Raw genomic sequence first — 24,487 nt, 5'->3', positions numbered from 1 at the left:
TTTTACTCCGTGCTGGGCACTACTAGAAATTATCAGTTCTTTTAATCCTCAAAATAATCCCAAATCCATTCTCTAACCACCCACCAGAGTGACTTTTCTCAAAACCCCATCTGATGTCCCACTTAAAAGCTCTGCCAAAAACCTTCTAACGGTGTCCCCTACCCACAGCTTGTAAAGTCTTTCATGATCTGGCTTCTGCCCACCTACCCAGCCCCATTTATCACCACAGCCTCTTCCTAGGACCCTCCTGCTGTTAGCTTCTCCATTAAGAACTCGAGGTCTTTGCGTGTGCTGTTCCCGCTGGCTAAAACACTCTTCTTCCACCTCTTAGCCTAATACTGACAGCTCCTTCAGGTTTCAGCTGAACATCCCCTTTTCTGGGAGCCAGGGGTGGGGTGAGGGGGCTATGAGACCCACAGTCTGAAACCCGTCTACCTAGTTCAACTCCCAGCCCTGCCACTTCCTGGCCAAGTAACCTTGGGCTATCTAAACTCTTTGGGATTTCAATTTTTTTTTTTCTTAATCAGTCATGAGAATTAAAGAAATCACACATAAGGCACACTGCAGTGCTACATGTGTCACTTCCACAATTCCAGGCCAGGATAAGACATTTTGTCAAGTATTTCCCAAAATCCCTTTTTATAATTACACCATATAATGTCAACCTCTCTGCTGAGAGTGTCCACCTGCCCATCTTGCCAGACTGTCAGCTCGATGCGGACAGGGACATCTGGCCTTGGTCCTGCCCTATGTCCAGTGCCTGGCACACAGTAGGTGCTCATATTTAGTATATCAACACCTACCAGGTGATGTATATGCTTTCCAGCAAACAGCCACTTCAGACAAAGAAGGAAAAAGAGGGTAAGATTTTGAGCAAAAGGGCACACAAGGCAGACGGGCTGAGGCTGATAGCTGTCACAAAGGCGACGTGGTAATTAGGAAAATACCTTTATTATTTTTGAAATGTTCCAATAGTCAATGTAAAAACCATGATAGTGGCTTTTTCACTTCACAAATTATAGAAAATTACTTCCCCCGTTCCTTACAGAAACCTCTGCCCCCATCCCCACCAGTAAGACAGCGCTCCATTATGGCCGAAGCAGGCGGGGAGGAGGGGCAGAGAATATGGCAAGCAGAACCAAGGCTCTCTGGGCAGCCAGAGGCTTTGAAGACCTGCGACCCCTCCGAGGGAGGCTCAGTCCACGCGCACCCGAGTCTTGGAGGCCGAGTGGCAGAGGGACTGCGGCGTGGCACCGGTGGCTGGCAGGCCGCGAGCAAGGCAGCTTCGTGAGAACGAGAGAGGAGGCAGGCCCGCAGCTATAATTAGCCGTTGGTAATTTTTAGAAAAAGACACTTGAGTGGCCCGCTGTTAGGTTTGTATTTTTTAATCAGATCTCTGACTCCTTCCTTTCTCATCCGTGGTCGGGCACGGGGTTACAGCTGCAGCAGAGTGCTGTTTGTTGACTTGAGAAAACTGAAAATGTTTTGTACTTACAAAGGTGGATGGAATTCAAAAACCGATCCCCACCGATTTTTTATGAGAAACATGACTATTCCTCTTGAGTGTCTCAAGTCAAAACAAGGCAACTGCCTGGTGATTTATCGTCCCCACTACGCATTTTCCGCCTTCCAGAAGGCATTAGAGAAAGGGCCAGCGCCCGCCAGGAGCGATTGTAAACATACCGCTGACAGCTTGGACACTTTGTTTTCAAATGCAGCAGGACTTTTTTCCTTTGGCCCTGATGGAAAAGCCAACTCCCTTAGGGCTGCTGGGGCAGGAGCAGACAGGAGGGCTCCCCGAAACCTAGGAGTGAGGGTCCAGTGGTCCCCACTGGCTGGAGTGTGGCTGGAGCATCCGCACAGGCAATGGAAACATTTATGGCATATGGAAATTGTCCTGCGGCTCCCAACCGGCCCCCAGGCTCGACCTGGCTGGACGTGGGGCGTGGGAGGTACAGAAACAAGGCACGTGGTTGAGGTGGTCCCCGCACCAGGCCCAGGAAGATTATCTCTTCGCGCGGTTCCAAAAGTGTTGGAAAGAGGAGGAGTTGATGACACTCACGATGAGCAGCAGCAGCAGGTACAGGAATATCATGACCGTAAACCAATGGCTGGAAAACCAGGACAGCTGGCTCGAAGCCCTGCTTAAAAGGGAAAAAAGAGTGATGTTGGCAAAATGAGAAGAACATTTTTTTTAAGTGTATGCAACAACTTCTGGCTCCAAGATGAAATGATGAATTTCATCCTCTGAGTGAGCCATGAAATGAAGCTTCGTGCGTTCTCCTTTGCTCGAGAAAGCCGAGGCTGTTTGCCCTGGCACCGGCACGCCTTTCACCAGAACACGTTCTAAATGTACAAGGACAGCTATGCAGTGAGCTCATCCTGAGCGTCTCTTTTATAGCTGCTCCTCTTCACCCTCCCCTGCCCCACCGTTCCTCAGGCAGGGCTTCGGTGTCTAAAAGAATGGCCTCGCTCAAGGGGTCTGCCCAGATGGCAGCAGGCGGCAGGTTACTTAGCAAAAGCCGTTTCACTTTTAGACACCTACAAGGTATGGGTCTGTGCCGGGGAAGTCCTCTCTGGCCCGCTGGGAGATGATCTCAACGGGCCAAGTGTGCACTACAGAAACATTCCAAGGAGAAGTGGGGAGGAATGGAATTTTCAAATACAAAGAGCCAGATGATTTTAGACCAAAGGATAATGTCCACCAGACTCAGGAATGTTATACGAATTTCCCAAATTTGAGGGGAAGAGGGTTTTTTCCTGAAGCATGGAAACCACTGACATGTACAACAGGGGTGGGAAGTATTAAGTGATCCCCTTTTCTGTCGTACTTGCTCACCTGCTGCTCATCCCCATGAAAAGCTGGACCCCAACAATACAGCAAGACCTCGACCCTGGAGAGCCCTGTACACACCACCACCACCACCACCACACTGCTGAGATGGGATAAAGCATCTACCATGGCTTTTAGAAGTCAGAGGCCTCATCTGCCATTGGGTTCAACACTTCCACTTTAAAGATGAAGATGGGCCGAGACTGGTTTGGCTCAGTGGATTGAGCGTCGGCCTGCGGACTGAAAGGTCCCAGGTTCGATTCCAGTCAAGGGCATGTACCGTGGTTGCGGGCACATCCCCAGTAGGAGGTGTGCAGGAGGCAGCTGATCCATGTCTCTCTCTCATCGGTGTTTTTAATATTAAAAAAAAAAAAAAAAAAAAAAAAGATGAAGATGGCCCGGCCTACATGGCTCAGTGGTTGAGCATCGAACTATGAACCAGGAGGTCACGGTTAGATTCCCAGTCAGGACACATGCCTGGGTTGCAGGCTCGATCCCCAGTAAGGGGTGTGCAGGAGGCAGCTGATCAATGATTCTCATCATTGATGCTTCAATCTCTCTCTCTTTCCAGCCCCCTTCCTCTCTGAAATTAATAAAAATGTATTTAAAAAAAAAAAATAAAGATGAAGATGAAGTATTTCAGGTCCAGAGAGAAGATGGTGGTTCAACATGGAAAGTGACTGAGCTGGGCAGCACCCAATCCCAGTGTCCAGCCACCACCCTGCCTCTCAGCTTAATCTAATCAATGTGTTTCAGAGTGAAACCAGGAGCATAGGGCTGAGGGGCCCCATGGTCTGGGGCAGCCAATTTGGCTTCATTCAGTCCCTCATGTCACTGTGTTTACGAATCTGTCTTCTTCCCCTAGAATATACAGTCCTCAAAGGGCCAGGACATCTTTTTTATTAATGAAAGAGAGAAGGGGGTGGAAAGGGGAGAGAGAAAGAGAGAAGTGATGAGAGCGAATCATTGATCAGCTGCCTCCTGCATGCCCCCCATTGGGGATTGAGCCCACAACTCAGGCATGTGCCCTGACCAAAAATCCAACTGTGACCTTCTGGTTCATAGGTCGACGCTCAACCACTGAGCCATGCCAGATGGGCCAGGACCGCATCTTATACAACCTTATCCTCACTCGTCCCCATGTCTAGCACAGAGCTTTCTATACTTTACACAGAGCTGAGGACAAAAGCTGGAGGGAAGGGGGTGCTGGTAACAACGGACCCAGCACTTGAAGGCAGCCTTAGCTGTCCTCCTGGGGCATAGGCAGGACCGGCCTTACCTCTTGGCCTGCTTCTGCGAGTATACCAGCAGGTACTTCACTCGCAGGAGCTGGTTGTTGGTGACCACAAAGTACTTTGGAGGGATGTCTCCCCCTTCACTGTGCTTGATTCTTGCTCTCCTGCGATCTATCTCCTTGGAATCTGAGTAAGGAAAGGAAAGCACCACTTTACTGGGGGTGGGGTAAGGGAAACAATAACAAAAGCAGCAAATTATGAATGTAAATGGGTCAAGCCTCCTGGTCTTTGGAATGGAGAAGCCTCAGCAGGCTGAGGAATAGGTGTGTGTGTGTGTGTCACAAAAATAAAATAAAAAACAAAACAGAACAGGAGAATCAGTATGGTTGAGCGTCAACCTATGAAACAGGAAGCCCCGGTTTGATTCCTGGTCAGGGCACATGCCTGGGTTGCAGGCTCCATCACCAGTGTGGAACATTCAAGAGGCAGCAGGTCGCCAAAACCAGTTTGGCTCAGTGGTAGAGTGTCGGTCTGTGGACTGAAGGGTCCCAGGTTCAATTCCGGTCAAGGACATGTACATTGGCTGCAGGCACATCCCCGGTGGTAGATGTGCAGGAAGCAGCTGGTCGATGTCTCTCTCTCATCGATGCTTCTAGCTTTCTATCCCTCTCCCTTTCTCTCTGTAAAAAATCAATATATTAAAAAAAAAAAAAAAAAAAAAAAAAGAGGCGGCCGGTCAATGATTCTCTCTCATCATTGATGTTTCCATTTCTCTCCCCCTCTCCCTTCCTCTCTGAAATCAATAAAAATATATTTTTAAAAACACACAGGAAAATCAACAGAGAGACAAATAGGATAAGGAGAAGGAATAGGAAAATAAAAGAGATACGAGGTGGGGAAAACTTGGCTGAACAAGGAGAGCAGAGAAAAGCAGCAGATTGATGTTCAAAACAAAACAAAAAATAATCTGGGACGAGGAACAGGGATTGATCTGAGACATGTCTCTTAGCAGGCATTTTAAATTAGCCATTCTGGATTCGAGCTTCTTAGAACACATCTCCTACTCTTTGTACCAAGGCTTGTTTAAACAAACAAACAGAAACAAAACTTTTAGTACCACGAAAATCTTTAGCAATTTAAAAAAAAGTCAAAGCTTGTGTGACAGCAGACGCTTCAAGGTTTTGTTTTGATGTTCAATGTCACGGTTTGCAAACTTCCTAAGAATTATAAATGCAAATATTCATGCTGTCTGGTTTAAGAGGGCGGCGTCGGACCTGGGCCCCGATTCTCGGTTCCAGTTGTTTTACATTAAGAGGCCAGGAAGCGTTTTCTCAATTTTCCTTCTCTCTTTGGAACCTACGGGCCAGTTCTGGAGACCAGAATGACAGTTGTGTGACTTTTCTGCCTTTGCAGGCAAAGCCGCAGGGGGTACCGGGCAGACAATCTGAGGGACACATTAGGGAAGTAGACTGAGGCGGACTGCGAGTCCTCTGCTTCCTGGAAGCCCGGGGTTTCCTGTCCGCGGCCTCAGTTGCCTCTCCCATCCTCCAAGGGCTCCAGCACTCACAAGAGCATCCCGGAGAGACAGGTCAAAACACACGTATTTAGCTTCAAGTTGGCAAACATTTACTGAACATCAAGTAGGAACCATGCCGAAAACGGTTTGGCTCAATGGATAGAGCGTCGGCTTGGGGACTGAAAGGTCCCGGGTTCAATTCCGGTCAAGGGCATGTACCTTGGTTGCGGGCATATCCCCGGTAGGAGGTGTGCAAGAGGCAGCTGATCGATGACTCTCTCTCATTGATGTTTCTAATTCTCTATCCCTCTCCCTTCCTCTCTGTACAAAATCAATTTTAAAAAAATTAAAAAAAAAAAAAAAAAGTACGAACCAGGCTCCCTACCGACACCAGGTGCCCAAGACTGACTGAGTCCCACTCCCTGCCCTCAGGAGCCCACACTCCGGCCTCGCACACTCACTTCCAGCTGTCGCGTCTCACTTCCTCCCCAGAGCTTTCTCTGAGCACTGGAACCCACCGGTGGCTCCGTCGTCTGATCGGCCCAGTGGATCCCCTCACCAGACACTCTCTACCTATCCCTGATGGTAAGTGACACCTTTTACACTGTGTGTTCAGTACCACTGTGTGAAGGCAGGCCCCTGTCCTGCATTGCTCTGGCCTCAGGCCGCCCCTCAGCACGCCATGGGTGCCCCGTCCAACAGCAAGAGCCTCGGCCCCAGGCCTGCAGCCCCGTCCGGGCCGCGCGCGCTCACCTTTCTTCTTGGTCTGGCACTTGACATCGGGATGGTCTATGACCTCACACACGGCCACGCAGCTGAGCACGGGGCCCAGGAGGCTGCGCTGCCACCCGTAGCCGTGAGGGCTGTAAAGGAGGGCCAGGCTCAGGTCGCTGGTGAGGTAGGTCCCTTCCCCAAACAAGGACGTCTGGACGGCAGAGCCCACCGGAAAGGAAACAAGGCCGGGTAAGTATAAAATGGAACAGCAAAGCGGCACAAGCCTTTCTTCAACGGAACTGTAATCCCAGAATTTTCAAGCCTTTTCCCCCCAAAATGAAAGGCATAAACTCAAATGAGACTATGACATCATTATGGGGTTAACACTAAACACATTCCTATCTGACGACAGGTCATCTGTGTATATACCTGAGTAGCCTGGCAAACTAGTAGTTACTGTGGTCAAGGTTGAGTGAGAAAATCATATTAAAAGTCCAGCCCTAACCGGTTTGGCTCAGAGTGTCGGCCTACGGACTGAAGGGTCCCGGTTCTGGTCAAGGGCATATATCGATACTTTGGTTGTGGGCACATCCTCAGGAGGGGGTGTGCAGGAGGCAGCTGATCTGTTTCTCTCTCATCAATGTTTCTAACTCTCTATCCCTCTTCCTTTCGCTCTGTAAAAAACAAACAAAAAAAGTTCAGCCTGGTGAGTGTGGCTCAGTGGTTGAGTGTCAACCTATGAACTAGTTCAATTGTGGTCAGTGTGGGGCATGCAGGAGGCAGCCAATTGATGATTCCTTCTCATCACTAATGTTTCTATCTCTCTCTCTCCCTCTGCCTTCCTCTCTGAAATCAGTAAAAATATATATTTTTTTAATTAACAGGTGTTAATTAAAAAAAAAAAAAAAAAAAAAAGAGTCCAAACAGACCTGAGTTTAATTCTGCCTATACCTCTAGCAAGTTATAAAAACTTTCTGGCTGGGGGCTGGGAGTAGCCAATGGGGAGAAAAGGAGACATATGCAATACTTTAAACAATAAAGAATTTAAAATAAATAAACAAACAAGCAAACTCTCTGGGTCTCAGTTTCTATGCTTATAAAATGGTGATAGTAGTGTCTCCTTCCTAAAGTCATGGATGAGGATCCAGTGAGATAATGTGTCTAAACCATCGATCAGGACTCCTGGCACATGAGCGGGGTGGGCACTCCAGCACAGGATCTTACGTGGTAGCACAGGTAGTAATTCCTGCTAATTAATGCATTAGCATGGCTACCCTGATGGGCTGAGAGAAGCAAAATCATACTCACATGTACTAGAAGGGGGTCCGCACCTAAAGGGGGAAGTAATCTGAGTCACTCCTTAGAAAAGCATCTCTCAGACCAGAAACTATAACTGAATGAAGAGGCCCATAGGAGGGCCAGGGTAAGTTTTACTCTTTGTATTGGTGTTGACCTAGAAAATGTCCAAAAATCTAGTAGGCAGCTCCCTGGGGGTGGTGCTAACGTGGTGCCCTCCATGAGGAAGCACGCCAGGTGAGAGGCAAGGATCTCAGGTTAAACACCTCCAGTGAAGCCTACAGAAGGCACGGCACACAAATCCTTGCCCATGGTGGACATCAATAATCAACATAAAAATATCATTGATGGCACTCATTCACACTGGCTCAGAATCCTTCTCAACTCTACATCCAGGTAGCTGCTACCCAGAGCAGCTGCTATTCTGGGGCCACAGCATCAGTATCATAAGGCAACGAAGGGGACTCGAACAGCACACCGAACATCCTATGCTTGGGAACTGAGAAACGTCTTGTTTGGTGGCACCAGACTTCCAAAATTCTAAGCCAATTAAGTGACGCTTAAGGGATATGCAACAAGCCTTCGCACGGCCTTTGGAAAGCCCCTTGCTGGGTTAGGCAGAGTTCCCACGTCTTAAAAGCCTACACAGACCTCTCCAAGGACACTGGATGTCCTCTGACCTGACCCCACACCTCCCCTGTGCCTGTATAGATTCCCCCTTCTGGGCCAGAGCCGGAGCCTGGCTGCGGTGAGCAGGAGAGTGGGACACTTGGGGTATCTCTCCCACCAGAACAGTCTCATAGCTTCCACTGGCAGGCGTCTCACCGAAGACCCAGACGGAGGAGGTAAGAGCAGACACTTGAGCAAAGGACTTTGATGAGATGCTGCTAAGCAGCCAAGTCCCTGGGGGACTGAAGCGAAGATCTGGTGTACAGACTGGAATCCGCAGGCAACTTCAGGCCGGCTCTGCTGTGAGGGGAGGCGGGGGCTCCAGCAGCCTGGCCGAACTAGCCAGCTGAAAGCCAGTGTAAACAAGCCCGTCGTCCTCCACAAACCGAACTGCACTAGTCGCTAATCTGCTGGGCCGTCTCTCCGCCTCCGGGCTGCCTCAGACACGGCGGGTGCTGCATGCCCGGAGGACAGGCTGCAGCACAGCTACCACCCAGACTCCTAGGAAAGCAGTGTCCTCGGTGCTCGGCACAGAAAGAGCCTTTGCACGCATTAGCTGTTTCAACCCTCTCAGCACACCGGAAGGGGGTGGCGGTGCCCTGTGGCACGGAGGACACTGAGGCTCAGAGAGTTTAAGTCCACCGGCACAGGCTGCAGAGCTGTGATCTTTCCGGCTAAGGCGGTCTTTCTGGCTCCTGCCTGCACTCGCCTCCCACACTTCCAGAGAGGCAAAAAAAAAGTGCCGGCGGAGCCCTGGCTGGTATGGCTCGGCTCGTTGACCATCGTTCTGTGCACCGAAAGGTTGCCAGTTTCGATCCCAGTAGGGCACATGCCCGGGTGGCGGGCTCAATCCCCAACAGGAGGCAGCTAATCGATGCTGCGCTCTCACATTGACGTTTCTCTCCGTGAAAATCAATTCTGCATTTTCACAGGCTCCCAGTGGCTGCTGGTCTGGGAGCCACACTTTGAGTGGCAAGGACTTAGGGAACCTACCCCTTGCCACCCCTTGCCCGCTGACCCGCCAACCCCCCCAGCCCACCCCAAATGCCAGCAGGCCTGGGCCCCACCTTGTTCAGGTGGCAGTGCAGGCCATTGTGGATGATGGAATGGAAGTTTTCCAGGCGGCTCCCATGGAAGGCGTAGATGAGGTCTCGTTCTCCTTTGGTCTCATAGAACTTGGCGTTGGCTGGGTCGGAGTACTCGATTTCGAACAGGAAGTCCGGCACAGGGACAGGAGTGTGAGGGGCACCCGTCAGCTGTTGGATCTTTTCAAACTTGAAAACATGAAGGGAGTCGAAATTTTATTCGGGAAGCTGGTAAACATGCTGCCAAGATGGCCTCCTAAAGCCCTGGCTTAGTGTCTAGTGGACTCTGTTCATGAGAACAACTGATTTCATGAGAATGAAGACATCAATTTATAAATAAGCTCAGAGCTTCCAGCTCCACACGGCCTGCCTCTGATGTTTTTCTCCTACAATAGGCTGAGAAGCACGCATTGTTCCTTCTAACTAAAGATCACTTAATTCTAATCCCTTTCACATCGATTCCCTATATTCCGTCTTTACAATCATCTCAGGAGGTAGAAAAGTGTGATAAATGGCAAAAAATGGCCACATATTTTTCCTCCCAACCCTCTGCAATGTGACTTTGCAGGTGGGATTCCACCAAGATTCCATCACGAGGTGGACACTCTTTCACCGCCCCTTGAATTTGGACTTGGCCATGCGCCTTGCCAATGGGATCTTGGTGAATATGTGGCAAACAGAGGCTTGAACGAGCTCTGCTAGCCTCTAGGAGGAAGAGTGCCCCATGGAGGAAGGCCCAACCTTCACAGCCATCCCAGCTGAAGTCCCAGACACATGAGTGAGGCCACCCTAGATCTCCCAGCCCCAGGGGAGCCAGCTCCTCCCAGAAGGACCACCTGACCAACCCACAGAATCATGAGAAATAATCAGTATTGTTTTAAGCCACTAGGATTTTGGGGGATGGCTTGTTATGAGGCAAAAAAATTGATACAAAAGGGCGAGCTATTTCTTAAGGGGCAATAATCCTCTTTAGGGTAGAAACCACATCATTTCAGTGATTTCCAAACAATAAGTCACAGTCTATGGAGAAGGTGAAATTTTCTCTGGGTTGTGATTAAATAAGAAAAATTAGGGCAGCCCTGGTCCATAGCTCAGCTGGTTAGAGCATCATCCTGAGACACCAAGGTTGCAGATTCAATCCCCAGACAGGGCACATATAAGAATAAACCATCCACCAGGCATGGCTTAGTGGTTGAGTGTTGACCTATGAACTAGAAAGTCAGAGTTCAATTCCCATTCAGGACACGTGCCCTTGTGGGCTTGATCCCCAGTAAGGGGGTGGGGGGGCGTGCAGGAGGCAGCCGATCAATGATTCTCTCTCATCATTGATGTTTCTATTTCTCTCTCCCATCCTCTCTGAAATCATTAAAATTACTTTTTTTTTAAAAAGAATAAACCAATGAATGCATAAATAAGTTGATCAACAAATCAATGTTTCCCTCTCTTTTTCTCCCCCTCTCTCTCCATCCTCTTTCCAAAATCAATCAATAAAATGTTTAAAGAGAAAATTCAGATCAATGTAATAGATATATATATATATTTATATATTTTATACACACACTGCTGTAAGGTTGCCATGACCCTGTCTTTGGAAGAACTATTCTCTATTCTAAGGTCAGGACCACCCTCCTTTTTTGTGTTAAAACACCCTTTTATAAAACGATGATACATGGTAGGCTAATGTCCTTGCTTGGGTCAATAAGAAGCTGACATAATCCTGGATGCCAACACTCCATATTTTAATGGACGTTAACTGGTGCATAAAACAAAGTCAAGGAGCTATTATCTCATCTACTTTACCTGCAGTTTTATGACACATTCTGTTATAGCGCTCCTCTGATGCACCTATTAATATTCTCAATTTACAAATGGAAAAGGGAAGATCCAATTATGGGTGGAAGTGAAATTCAGTTTTCTTAAATTAATTTTTACAGAGAGAAGAAGGGAGAGGGAGAAACATTAATGATGAGAGAAAATCATCAATGGGCTGCCTCTTGCACACCCCCTTCTGGGGATTGAGCCCACAATCCAGGCATGTGCCCTGACCAGGAATCGAATCAGCGACTTCTTGGTGCATGGGTCAACACTCAACTATTGAGCCACACTGACCAGGCATGGTAGAAGTGGAATTTAAACCCAGAGCATGAGGTTTTCCAATATTTCAGGCTCTGCCTTTCTGTTTCCTAACACCTGGATTAGGCCCATGTTTCTTAAGATGTGGTCAAGTGTTCGCCCTTATCAGAATTACATGGGCAGCTTGTGATACCCAACATTACAGAGCCCTTTGCATGTGCCCTTACACATTGTTCTAGGTGTGACAATTCATTCAATTCTCAAAGCCATTTCCCTGATGGAAGCATACTATTCGTATCCCCATTTTAAAGATGAGGAAACTGAAGTACTGAAATGTACCAAGAAACCTGCTCAAGGCCACACGGCTAGGAGAAGGAAGAACACAGCTTTGCATTGCCAGCGTGCAAGTTCCTGGGCTCCACTACAGACACAGAATCAGGATCTCTGGCGGCATCTGCATTTGCAATCAGCTGCCTGGGTTATGTGGTGCACAAGGAGGTCCCTAGGAAGCTGCGATCCTATGGATCCAAGTCTCACCTCTGACTTCCCTGCACTGTGGACTGTCAGGGCCTTTGAGGATAAAATCCAGCTCAGCAGGTCGCAGGCCCGTTTGTCTTTATCTTCAGGGGACTGGAGGAGCTCTTTCAGGTTGGGGAGCTTGCCGGCATCTGCAAGCTGAAGGGAGGAAAACCTCCATTAGTAAGGATCCTAGGCAAAATGAGAACCAGGGGCCCTCTAGCGGTGAGACAGCAGCCTGCACTTCTTTCAGGGCATGCGTTTCCTAAGAGGGACATGCACAGGTCTGTGATCCCCTTTCCAAAGAATACCCAACTCCAAGTGCTCCAAACACCGCAAGGTTTCGTAACTCTAACTCATTTGGTACAAAGCCTGACCTGAGCTGATGTGAGGATCGTTTAATCTCTACGTATCCCACTTCATGTTACATGTTGCTGTAGGAATATCAATTCTGATTATGAGATGCCACCTCACTGGAGGTGTTATCAAATACATGATATATACGCCAGTGGGTAAAGGGTTAGCAAAGCATGAGAAAAATGACCAGCAGTTAATTTCCTGTCAGCCTGTTCCCCTGGACACTGGATAAAGAAAATATGGCAAGTGCATATATAACCAGGTAAGGCTGCTTATGTAGAAATCACCCAGAATAGTAAGCTGCACCTACACTGGGAGAAACTGCAAGTCGGGACCCATGGTTTGAGGTTTCCCTGAAAGCGGTGATGTTCTGTGAGGCCCTGGCAGCTGTCTATGGCGTTCTTACAAGAGACAGTCTTGGGGCTTCGTTAGGCCAGAGCAGTTCCTACACCCACCCGACAAAATCTCTTTTTACCAGTGAGCGGTCACCCTCGGGACAAAGACTAGGTCCTGGAACTCTGTGTGGACTGCTCCAAGGACTTCCGTAGAAACAGAACCCCTGTGAGTGGCAACCTGTCCCAGGGCCTTTAGGCTGGTGCCCGTGTGGCCCGCTGTAGCTGCCACTTTCAATAGGTCATTACAACAATTTACTGCCTTTGTAAAATTGGGTACAATCCGAATTCTGAAACACATTTGATGCTAGCTGTTCTGTTACGGGCCTGGGGATCTGGACCAACAGATATAGCGACAAGGTAACCGTAGCTTTTGCTCAGAAGTTATGACTAGAAGCCAAATCTCCCTAGATGGTTTTTAAAACATCACCGTACACAGGGGCCATCTGTGAGCATGCCTTGGGTTGCACCACCTCCAAACTTTGCTCACTCAGTCCTCTGGAATGCCCCTTCCCCTACTTCTACCAACCCAGGCACCCCTTTCTCTACACCCCTACACCACTCATCCCCTCTTTCCTCTCCCCAGTAAGGCCAGGGTTCCTAGAGGCCGGAGACAGTATGTATTTTTCTCATCCTCCTCTTTCCTGGACATGGGGAAAAGCAGAGAGATCTGGGTTTGAATCTCTGCTCCTTTTTTAAAGAATAGTTTACTGGTTGTTAGAGAGGAAGGGAGAAGAGAGATACATCAGTGTGAGAGTGTAACATCCGTCGACTGTCTCCTGCACACCACTTCCTTACTCTCCAGCCCCCCTCCCCAGCGTGTCCTTAAACAAAGCCTGGACCTGGCTGAGCCTCAGTCTCCTCTCTCACATGGGAAGCCCACTATCTCCATATGAGGTTGACGGGAAGATTAAAGAAAGTAACAGAATATCAGGGCTTGGTGTATATAAATTCGTTTCTTTTTTCTTTTCTTTTTTTCTTATTTATATTTCTCCCTGACAACACTTCCAAACACGTTTTTTATTCGGGATGTAGCTGGTGCTTCATGAATATCAGTGTGTGTGTTTTTTTCCATTTACAACCACTGATGATTTTTTTTTTCTCACTCTGTACTTGAAAATGAGAAACATTTCAGAGCTGCTTTATTCCTGTCTCTTCCAAAGATCCAATCAATAGCTTCAGACTTCTAATAAAACTATCTGTTCATGCCTTGTGAGCATTCGTTTTTAAAAAGCATGTGGGCCCTAGCTGGTTTGGCTCAGTGTCAGCATGCAGATGGAAAAGTCCTGGGTTCAATTCCAGTCACGGCCACATGCCTAGGTTGTGGCCCGATCCACGGTATGGGGCATGCAGGAGGCAGCCGATCAATGATTCTCATCATTGATGTTTCCCCCTCTCTCTCTCTCTCTCTCTCTCTCTCTCTCTCTCTCCCTCCCTCCCTCCCTCCCTCCCTCCCTCCCTCCCTCCCTCCCTCCCTCTCTGAAAACAATAAAAATATATATTTTAAAAAGCACATAGGTGCACAGATAATTTAATTTAAAAAATTTAAAAAATAAAAATAAATTTTAAAAAGCACATGGGTATGTAAATGCTTCACGAGTGCTGGTGCTATTCAGTGGGGAGGAAGAAAGGTAAGTAACTGTGACTTGAACCTCCATTGTCATAACAAAGAGGCATACACGCTACTAAGGAGACCTAGTGGGACTCGTGTTGGGTAGAGGCTGAGGGACAGGGGTGGTCGGGGAAGGCTTTGGCAGAGGAGGTGCTGTGTGACCGGGGAGTGCAGCCTGAGGTCGGGGCAGTGGATGGGGACGTGGTTGCTTGTGAAGGCTCTCCTCCGAGGCAGGGCAGCCGGGGTCTAAATCTGGGTTCTCCTATGCACTACGAGCTGTGTGACCTGCTGAGTGGTTTGATTTCCTGTGTCTTCGTTTCCTCCAGTACATAACTGGGATAATATCAGTGGCCACTTCCCGCGGTCTCTGTGCAGGTTAATCAAGTTAAACAAGTGCAGTGCTTGGAGCAAAGGGCGGCATCAGGCACTCTAACGGTGGTGGGACTGCCATGGCTGTCGTCATAATGAACTGCAGGTGCTGGTGTGGCTGGTGTGGCTGCGCCCACAGTGTGGGGAAGGAGGAGGAGAGAGGAACAGGAGTCAGGAGGTGAGGTCAGCCATCGAAGGCCTTGGAGTCTCTGGGCTTTGTTCTATAGGCGATACAGAGGTGCTTGACGCTGTGCTGCCTGCCCAGTCCAAAGGCCACCTCCCAGCATCCTGTGACCTCACCCGTCCTGCTTGTCCACTCCTTGGACCACACTTATTACCCCAAAGCCAGGGCTGAGTCTTCTCTCCCACAATCTCTGTCCCCGTCATGCCTGTTCTCAAATCCCACCTGTGAGCTGCAGCCCTTGCCAACAGCCCAGAGCTGGGTACAGGGAGCCCTACAAAACGACGGTCAGCTCAGCCAGTCAGCCTGGGGAAGGGGCAGAGACTGCTCCCAGCTCTGAGGTCAGCCCCAGCCTCGCCTTAGCGCCCTCACCCTCACCCTCTTCCGGGGGCCAGGCCCTCCCACTGCTGCCTGCCCTGTGTGTCCTGCCGGGTCCACTCTTTGTCCCCCACCCCACCCCCCTGCTATTTAACCCTCAGCGGGCCTTCCTCAGGTCCTATTTCTCTTTTCAGGGTACTCTGAAAAATAAATCTGCTCCAACAAGTTAACAAGATTCTTTTTCTTCTTGTGACCAAAACCTGTCTGCATTTTAGCAGTGCCTTTTGGGGACCAGGCACACAAATAGGCCTGTCCCATCAAATACAGGCTGCCCCGCTGAATTTGAATTTCAGATAAATAACCAAGTAAAACTTTTACTAGAAGGATAACCATTTAATAATTAGAGTATACTTCACATTTTAAAAATTATGTGTTGCGTCTCTAAAATTCAAATTTAAATAGGTGGCCTATATATCTTTTTGCTAATCTAGCAACTCTGTCCTTCACAAGGCCCTTGGGGATCTGTTCTGGCTTCTCTGCCTAAGAGGACCTCCTGAAACATGCTTCTCACCTGCACTCCCTACACCATTCCTCAAGTGCCCTATGTCTTTCCTTCTCTTGCTTCTGCAGCTGCCCAGCATGAGAGCCTACTCAGTCTTCAAGGTCAGCCTAAAGTCACTGACCCTGACCCTGACCCTGACCACTCCCAATCCCTAGGCTCCCTGTGCTCCATGCTAGGTCAGGGGTCACTGCTCAACACAGCCCTCAACTGGTACTTGACTCTCTCCACACGTGTTACCCCAAAGCCACAGCTGAGTCTCCTCTGGGGCCACATCAATCTGGCTGGGCAAACGCTTCCTGAGGGCCACCTCCATGTATGTATTCTGGAGCCAGCTGCAACCTGGCCCGGAGAGCAGGGCAAGATGGCGAAAACTGATTATTTATTGAGGCCGCATCACATGCCAGCCACTGGGCTAAACGCTGTGCACACGGCATCTCATTTTATCCTCACAACAGCCTATTTGAGAGGGGAGAGAACGGGGGCCCCTTACCTAGGGCCTTGCAGCTCTTCGGGAGCCAGGCCATGAAGCCAGGCAGCCTGATGCTAGGGTCTGTTCTCTGGGATCCTCTCCTACCAATGGGAAATTTATAATGGACTACATATCTTACCCAAGGGAGCAATTCCCACAGAGCTACAAGAAGCTGCTTGAGAGCAGAAACCGGTTTGGCTCAGTGGATAGAGAATCGGCCTGCGGACTAAAAGGTCCCAGGTTCGATTCCGGTCAAGGGCACATCCCCGGTAGGGGGTGTGCAAGAGGCAGCTGATCTATGTCTCTCTCTCATTGATGTTTCTAACTCTCTATCCCTCTTCCTTCCTCTCTGTAAAAAAATCAATAAAATATATATTTTTTAAAAAAGAGGTAGCTGATCGATGATTCTCTCTCATTGATGTTTCTAACTTTCTATCCCTCTCTCTTCCTCAATAAAAAATATATTTAGAAAAAAAAAAAAAGCTGCTTGGGAAGCCAATCCCGTATGTTCCTGGAGTCTCCCACCCCCACATAATCAATCAAGACAGCTACCGGCTGTGCCGAGGCCCTGTAGGTAAGGAGAAAGATGTCTGTCAGGTGAAGTATGAAGCAGGGTCAGGAGACACAAAACCCTCCAGAGAGACAAACATTACAAACCACTGCTCATGGCAGTGGAAGGCACTTACAATAACAGGATTGAGGAGAATAAATGTTCAGGAGGAAGGCAGGCATTTCTGGGGGGTGAGGAAGAAGGCAGAGGGAAGGGTATACAGGCCAGGCAGGAGAGAAATGGGACCTGGTGTAAAGGGGAGGATTTTGAGAGGCTGAGAGAGAGAGAGAGAGGGAGGGAGGGAGAGAGAGAGGGAGAGAGAGAGAGAGAGAGAGAGAGAGAAAGAAGCACTCCCAGTGGAAAGAAGCTTAGCAGCGTGAACAGCACCCTCGTCCCAAAATATGACCCCAAGCTCAAAAGCCACCAGAGACAGAGGGGCGATGAAAATGAGTAAGGAGCCGAAACCGGATTGGCTCAGTGGATAGAGCGTCGGCCTATGGACTGAAGGGTCCTGGGTTCGATTCCAGTCAGGAGAATGTACCTTGGCTGCAGGCACATCCCCAGCGGGGGTGTGCAAGAGGCAGCTGATCAATGTTTCTCTCTCATCGACGTTTCTCGCTCTCTATCCCTCTTCCTTCCTCTCTGTAAAAATCAATAAATGAAAAAGAAAATGAGTAAGGGGGGAGTCTAAGAAAGCGATGTTGAACAGGGACCCCTGGCCTAGCACAGGGCCCAGCCACCAAACTCCGGTTCCAGCTGGTTTCTGCCCAAGCCGTGGCGTCTCAAATATCTTCTCATTTTTAACAGAAATGAGCAAGCTGCGTTTCTTTAACTTCCCAATTTCTAAAAGGTAAAGAACAGCCTGTCATCCCACGGAATATGCTCGCAGCCTCTGCTCTGGGGAACAAGGGAGGATTCAGGTGAAGCCGTGGCTCAGGGACCTGAGCGAGGCCTGGGCGCTGGGCCATGCTGGGCAGCCCCAGGTTTAAGAGGAAGTCTCTCAGGAAAGAGGTGGTTTGCGTGCCAGAAGCCAAGGGCAGGAACCAGCAGGGGAAAAGCAGAGAAGAGGACTAATGACCCTGGAAGGAGACAATTCAACCTCCTGGCTTCGAGTCACGTGATAGGATAACCCAGTGGACACTTTGCAACCACCCAGGTCACGTGCTCCCGGGAGGAGGCGCAGGCATGTAGGTCAGAAGTTGCCACAGGTGCTTCGTATCACCGGGCTTAGATGGTAAGCAATGCTGTCCTGGAAGGGCTGGCAGCAGGAAAGAGAGAACATCTCCAAAAAAAATCCTGTGGTTTAGTTGTTTGAGCATTGTCCTGTGGTTGCTGGTTTGATTCCTGGTCAGAACACATACCTGGGTTGTGGGTTCAATCCCCGGTCAGAGCACATACAGAAGGCAACTGATACCTCGCTCTTGCTCTCGTGTTCTCAGGTGAGGATTAAAAAAATAAAAAATAAAATCCTTGTCTAGGAAGATGCCGGAGGTCATAATTACCAGATGTGGGTGGAGGTGCTGGAAGGAAATGAACCAAAGGTACAGCCACGGTCACCAGCCTCAGGACCAGTGACACCTATAACAGTGGGGTGGGAGGGACGGATGGAGCCAACAGGCTGCCAGGATGAGGCTGGAAAGGCAGACTCTGCAGTTACATACGGGTGCACCTGGCTTTGCCCAAGCCTAAGGTATGAAAATCCAGTCACTAAAACAGAATGAGGTGAGAGTATACATATATATATGTTGATTTTGTACAGAGAGGATGGAAGAGAGGGAGGGATAGAGAGTTAGAAACATTGATGAGAGAGAAATATCGATTCAGCTGCCTCCTGCACACTCCCTACTGGGGATGTGCCCGCAAACCAAGGTACATGCCCTTGACCGGAATCGAACCTGGGACCTTTCAGTCCACAGGCCGATGCTCTATCCACTGAGCCACACCAGTCAGGGCTATAGGAGAACTCTTCACAAAGGAAGTCATCATGGGGACCCTTTCCAGGAGTCCCCACCCTGGCCACACGCCAGCAACACCTGGGAGCTGGAGAGTGGTCTGCTCCCAGCACATACAGATTACCTGGTATGTTACATCAGCACATACACTGATTACCTGGAAGATTAAATGTGCTCCACAGAGAAATAGCTCAGAACAGTGCCCAGTGAGTGGTAGGGGCTATTCGCATTAAATAAGTGTTAGGGACTATACTATTATTATTAATCTAATGTCCCTTTCCACTGCTCACCCATCTGCAGAGAGAAGGGCGTACATGTTTGAGATGGCTGAGGAATCCTTCTAGCCACACACTCTCTGCCAGCCACATCACATCATATCTGTGCCTGTATCCTTATCTTGTCACATCTGTATATTCCACTAACCTCTTCAGATATCATCTTTGAGAAAAGGGAAATAAAAAGGTAATCTGAGAGACTGAGAACGTTAACTTGAAATAGCAAGTACGTACCTACATTGACACTTATTGATTGGACTAAATCTAATTGTTATCATTTCCTCACTACTAGTAGCTGGGTGCTCATGAAAATGATCAATTAATAGCAACATTTTTAAACTATACATTTTCTGCAAATATAAACAAACAAGTCCCATGGCCCCGGCTCCACCTCAGATCAATTAAAAACAGAATCTCTAATGGTGGGGCCCAGACAGAAGTATTTTTTAAAGCTTTCTGGTGTGAGCCAAGGTTGAGAGCCTTGCAAAGAACAATCTCCGTCAGTCAATGTCAATTCCATTTCTAATCTGGAAATAAGCATCAAAAGCCTTCATTAGAAAGTTCTGTTAGCCTTTGAGGCTGCAATTTCACCTTTCAGAATTTACCTCAAGAAAATAACTAGAGCCGAAACTGGTTTGGCTCAGTGGATAGAGCGTCGGTCTGTAGACTGAAGAGTCCCAGGTTCGATTCCGGTCAAAAGCATGTACCTTGGTTGAGGGCACATCCCCAATAGGGGGTGTACAGGAGGCAGCTGGTCGATGTTTGTCTCTCATCCATGTTTCTAGTTCTCTATCCCTCTCTTTTCCTCTCTGTAAAAAAAAAATCAATAAAATATATATTTTTTAAATAAAATAACTAGATATATAAAAAAGAAGAAAAAAATAACTAGAAATATAAACAATGATTATGTGGAAAGATGTTTGTCATGGTATCCTATATAACAAAACCTTAATATGCAAATTGACCAAATGGTGGAACTGGTCACTATGATATGCACTGACCACCAGGGGGCAGACTTGTTGAAACTGCAGAGCCTGCCCTGGCCAGGTAGCCCACTTGGTTAGAATGTCACCCCTTATACCAAGGTTATGATCTCCAGTCAGGGCATCTATAAGAAGCAACCAGTGAATGAATAAATAAGTGGAACAACAAAGCGATGCTCCTCTCTCTTTCTAAAATCAATAAGAAAAATTGATTTTTAAAAATGCAAATTAAAAAAAAAATCGTATACTAACTGGGTAGGTCTGAGAGGGGAACCTGGCATTCTGAATTTCCAACAAGCTTCCAGGTGATGCTGCTACTGATCCTCAATCCCACTTTTAAGTGGAAGGGCCCGGAATTAAAATCCAGGAGTTGCCCTAGCCAGTTTGGCTCAGTGGATGAAGCATCAGCCTGTGGAACAAAAGGTCCCCGGTTCGATTCTGGCCAAGGGCACGTACTTTGGTTGCAGGCTCCTCCCCGACCCAGGCATGCCCTCCATGGTCAGGGCATGTACAGAAGGCAACCAATCGATGTGTTTCTCTCTCATCGATGTGTTTCTCTGTCTTTTCCTCTTTCTTCCACTCTCCCTAAAAATCAATGGAAAAATGTCCTCGGGTGAGGATTAACAAAATATATATATAAAGGAGCCATTACCACCCACCTACCACCCACAGAAAGGGTCTGCAGACTAATGAAGAACCAGGACATGGGGTTCCTAGGGGGGGAAAAGCAAACATGAAGTTTGAGGGTCAATGGTCAGGGCTACAAGACATCCCAAGAACACTACAGGTTCTCTGACCAATAAGGCTCAGCTAGCCTTTGTTCGAGGAACAGGCAGAAACCCTCCACTGGGCGATCGCACACACCCAGTGAGACTCCTCAAACATCTGATAAGCACCTCCCAGGCCAGGCGCTGGGAATGCAAAGACCTCCGGGTGTAAAATTGAAGTGTTGCCTCAGAATAAAAAAAAATAGCCTCAAAACTAGGCACCTGAGAGATGATTTGGGGGCTGTAGATGGAGAAAATTAATTTAAAATGGTTAAATATGACAAACTGTTTCACATTACTTCTAAGTGCTTTTAGCTAAACAAATAAAAGTGACAGACTTTCTTTTTTTATACGGAGATGCTTTACTTTGTTAACCTCACCCAAGAATATTTTTCCATTGATTTTTTTTTTGAGAGAGAGTGGGAAGGAAGGGGAGAGACAGAAAGAAACATCCATGTTACATCAATTGGTTGCCTCCCACATGTGCCCCCGAACAGATGGGATGGAGCCTTGACCGGAGGTACGTGCCCTTGACCAGAATCAAACCCTGGACGTTCAGTCCACAGGCTGATGATCTATCTACTGAGCCAAACCGCTATAGCAAAATACAAGAGTTTTTAACAGCCCACACCTTTCCTCTTCAGGTAACCACAAAATGACCCAGAAGAAGGAATCCAGACCTCATTCCCGTTTTTTTCAAAGTCAATCACTGACTCAGATACAGGCCCGATGCCAAATTCTCCGCATTTTCTTCTGTAACTCATGTAAACTGTGGCAAAGGGAAACCTGAAGTGTGTTTATCTAAGAACATGTGCATGCTCTCAGAGGTCATACCAGGTCCTGCCTGGTGAGCTGCCTTCTCTTGGGTAACTGCTCCTTAGAGCCATGCCTCCGGACAGCCAAGACTGTCTGGTCTGGACCAGTTTCCTTACGGGGCGCAATAAGGAATATGGCGACAGAATGGGCTGGTAAGAATCTGCCTGTGTATCCCCAGGGGCACAATGAGCCCCATGAGAGAGACAGTCTGTCCCTCCAGAGGCTATCTGAAGTCGCCTAAGGCAGTGATCGGCAAACTGCGGCTCTTTGGCCCCTTGAGTGTGACTCTTCCACAAAATACCACGTGCGAGCGTGCATGTCCAGTGAGATTGTGGCCCACGCGCAGAAGTCAGCTTTTTTTTTTTTTTAATATATTTTATTGATATTTTACAGAGAGGAAGGGCCAAGGATAGAGAGCTAGAAACGTCATGAGAGAGAAACATCGACCAGCTGCCTCTTACACACCCCCTGCCGGGGATGTGCCTGCAACCAACGTACATGCCCCTGACCGGAATCGAACCTGGGAACTTTCAGTCCGAAGGCCAACGCTCTACCACTTAGCCAAACCGGTTTCGGCAGAAGTCAGCTTTTGACTCTCAAAAGAAATTTCAATAGTTGTACTGTTGATATTTGGCTCTGTTAACTAATGAGTTTGCCGACCCTCCACCAGCAAAAAGGTTACAATTCCCTTTCTTACTTACAGTGCTCTGGCATTGAACCTGCAAAATCTCCGAGGGTGCCCGCATAGGGCTTACCCCACGGCACCGCTGACCTCACTGCTTCGCCTGCACCCTGGGCACCTGGCCCACCACCAGTGCTCCGTTAAAATCTATCGACAAAATGAAGGTATGTCATCCCCAAGGCTCTGCTATTACAAACTCACAAAACTGAGCATCTCAATTTGCAGAACAAACTGTGGGGAAAGTTAGTTGGCTTATCTTTCTCTGACCGCCCTGAGCCTGAGACACCTGTGTACGATGCCCTAGGCCTGAGATGCCCTCAACACATCCCTCGCCTGGATCTCAATGGACCACGTGAGAAGCAGGAGACTGGCCTTTGTCCTTCTACGTCCCAAAAGTGAAAGCAAAGCGGGAAGCGAACCCTGACCACCTCATCAGACCTAATTCTAGACACTCCCTTAAATCTGTTCATGTGGTTAGTGATATTAAGTGATGTTCAGATGTTGAACTCACTTTGCATTCCTGGAATAAACCCAACCTGTTAATGAGGAGTTGTTCTTTTTAGACATTGCTGGATTCAGGAACCTAATATTTCATAGAGGATTTCTACATTTATACTCATGAGTGACACTGGCTTATAATGTTCTTGTGTCATTTTTATCAGATGTAGGATCAAGGTTATACTAGCCTCTTTTACATTATTTGGAAGAATTTGTACGCAATTGGAATTACGTAGTACCTCAGTGATTGGTAGAACTCACCAAGGAAACCTGTTAGGCCTGGAACTTTCTTTAATTCAGTGTCTTTATTGGTTACAGACTATTTCAATTTCCTATTTCTTATAAAATCTATTTTGGAAAAAATTATATTTTTCTAGGCAATTCCAAACATTTGAATTACAAAAATAACTGGTATCTGTAATGCATGCCGACCCTAAAGTGAACTCTGCAAGAAACTAAGTGCCTTGTGAATCATCGAAGAAGCAACAGCTCACACGTGTACTGTGTGTTACACTTTATAGGAGCACTGCCCCTGTATTACCTCATCTGAAGATCAAGATATGGGGGTGGCTTTGGTTACTTTTGGTGGCTGTGTATTTGCAAAGGGAGGAGTAAACTTGTATGTGGCTGAGTCCGGTGATTCTGACCAGCACCCATCTGCTGGCCACACTAGGAAGTCCAGTGGAGGCCGAACTGCTGAATTCCTCCCTTCACTCTGGGTAGCCACTTGTCATGAACAAGAGGAAGCAGCCACAAATGCCTCGGGAGTGTCCACAGCAGGGCTTAGGGAGTGTTCTTAGCTCCTTGAAACCCTCCCCAAGGCCGGGCTGGAAATGAAGTCTGGGGGCTCTGTCCTGTTTACTGACCTGGGTCCACAGGACATGTGGCCTGGAAACAGTGGACAGCCTGAGGGAGAGTGGGGGGAGGGGGGGAAGAGCACACTCACCAGGGCCTCAAAGTCCTTGCAGTCGTGGCGGGCGTAGGACGCGGGGAAAGGCCGCAGCGCCGAGTCCCGCTTGTAGCTCTGCAGGGCCGCAGTGAACAGGCTGCAGCGCAGGTCCGCCGCCGGCGTGTCGCGGGCCGCCGCTTCCCGGACGGCCGCCCAGCCCGCGGGCCGCATCCCGGGGGCGCGCGGGGCCTGCGGGGACGCGGCGGTTCAGGAGCGGAGGCTGAGCCTGCGGTCGGCGCGGGGCCGGGCCGGGGACAAAGGGCCCGGCGGGACTGGGGCTGCCAGGCCTGGGGTGGAGCCGGCGGGGTGACCGGGGTGAGGCCGTGCTAGCGCGCGTCTCCTGCGGGGTCCCGGCCGGCGGAGCAGGCGGACGGATCCGCGCGGGGGGCTGGGGATAATGGGGCCCCGGGCGCGGGGAGGTCCCAGCCCTGGGGGAGGGAGGGTCTATGACATGCGATGAGCCCACAACGGCGGCGGAGACGCGCTGACCCGTGCCCTCCGCGGGGGCGTGGGCCGGGGGCACACCCCGGCGGGCCGCAGGCGGAGACCCTCCCCGTGCCGCACCGGCGGCGGCGGCGGCGGCAGCGGCGCCTTCCTGCCCCGCCTCCGGCCCGGCGCCGCCGAAGCCCCGCGCGCCCGGCTGCCCTCGGCGCCGCCTGCGCTCCGCCAGCGGCCCGCTCCGCTCCCCGAGCCCGGCCCCCGAGCCCTGCCCGCCGGAGGGGCCCGGCGCCCGCGCGCTCGGCCTACCTCCCCTCCCGGCGCCGCGCTCCCCGGGCTGCTCCGCGCTCCTCCCAGCCCCGCGGCCCGCCCCGCCCCGG

The 24,487-nt window shown here is 49.3% G+C and overlaps 1 protein-coding gene across 8 annotated transcripts; it reads right to left on the bottom strand.

Moving 5' to 3' along the window:
* Window positions 1-932: 932 nt before the first annotated feature.
* On the bottom strand, window positions 933-24,487 carry PARP16 (poly(ADP-ribose) polymerase family member 16). 8 transcript variants are annotated; one of them, XM_036438841.2, is made up of 8 exons: window positions 24,417-24,486; window positions 23,667-23,858; window positions 19,081-19,137; window positions 11,959-12,099; window positions 9,331-9,537; window positions 6,338-6,509; window positions 4,113-4,254; window positions 933-2,144 (listed from the first exon to the last, which is right to left on the bottom strand). In XM_036438841.2, the coding sequence occupies exons 2-8, from the start codon at window positions 23,838-23,840 to the stop codon at window positions 2,006-2,008; spliced, it is 1,032 nt and encodes a 343-aa protein (XP_036294734.1). In that variant the 5' UTR covers window positions 23,841-23,858; window positions 24,417-24,486; the 3' UTR covers window positions 933-2,005. The 8 variants fall into 8 exon arrangements, with proteins under 8 accessions (XP_036294734.1, XP_036294742.1, XP_045437479.1 ...); XM_036438849.2 differs by having other exon boundaries at window positions 933-2,141; XM_045581523.1 differs by lacking the exon at window positions 4,113-4,254 and having other exon boundaries at window positions 933-2,141; window positions 24,417-24,487.

Source organism: Pipistrellus kuhlii, unplaced genomic scaffold, assembly GCF_014108245.1.
Source record: "Pipistrellus kuhlii isolate mPipKuh1 unplaced genomic scaffold, mPipKuh1.p scaffold_m20_p_1, whole genome shotgun sequence".
Classification (NCBI taxonomy): Eukaryota; Metazoa; Chordata; class Mammalia; order Chiroptera; family Vespertilionidae; genus Pipistrellus; species Pipistrellus kuhlii.
The sequence above is the reverse complement of the archived record's forward strand: the minus strand, read 5'-3'. Positions and strand labels throughout refer to the sequence as shown.

What these genes read in the sequence shown, in the direction of transcription:
- PARP16 (XM_036438841.2), bottom strand. Translation starts at nt 23,840, where the DNA reads ATGCGGCCCGCGGGCTGGGCGGCCGTCCGGGAAGCGGCGGCCCGCGAC. An exon ending in GCAAGGACTTTGAGGCCCTG is followed by an intron (nt 19,138 to 23,666) that starts GTGAGTGTGCTC and finishes CTTTTCTCAAAG; the next exon opens with ATGATATCTGAAGAGGTTAG. An exon ending in ACAAGATAAGGATACAGGCA is followed by an intron (nt 12,100 to 19,080) that starts CAGATATGATGT and finishes TTTTCCTCCCTT; the next exon opens with CAGCTTGCAGATGCCGGCAA.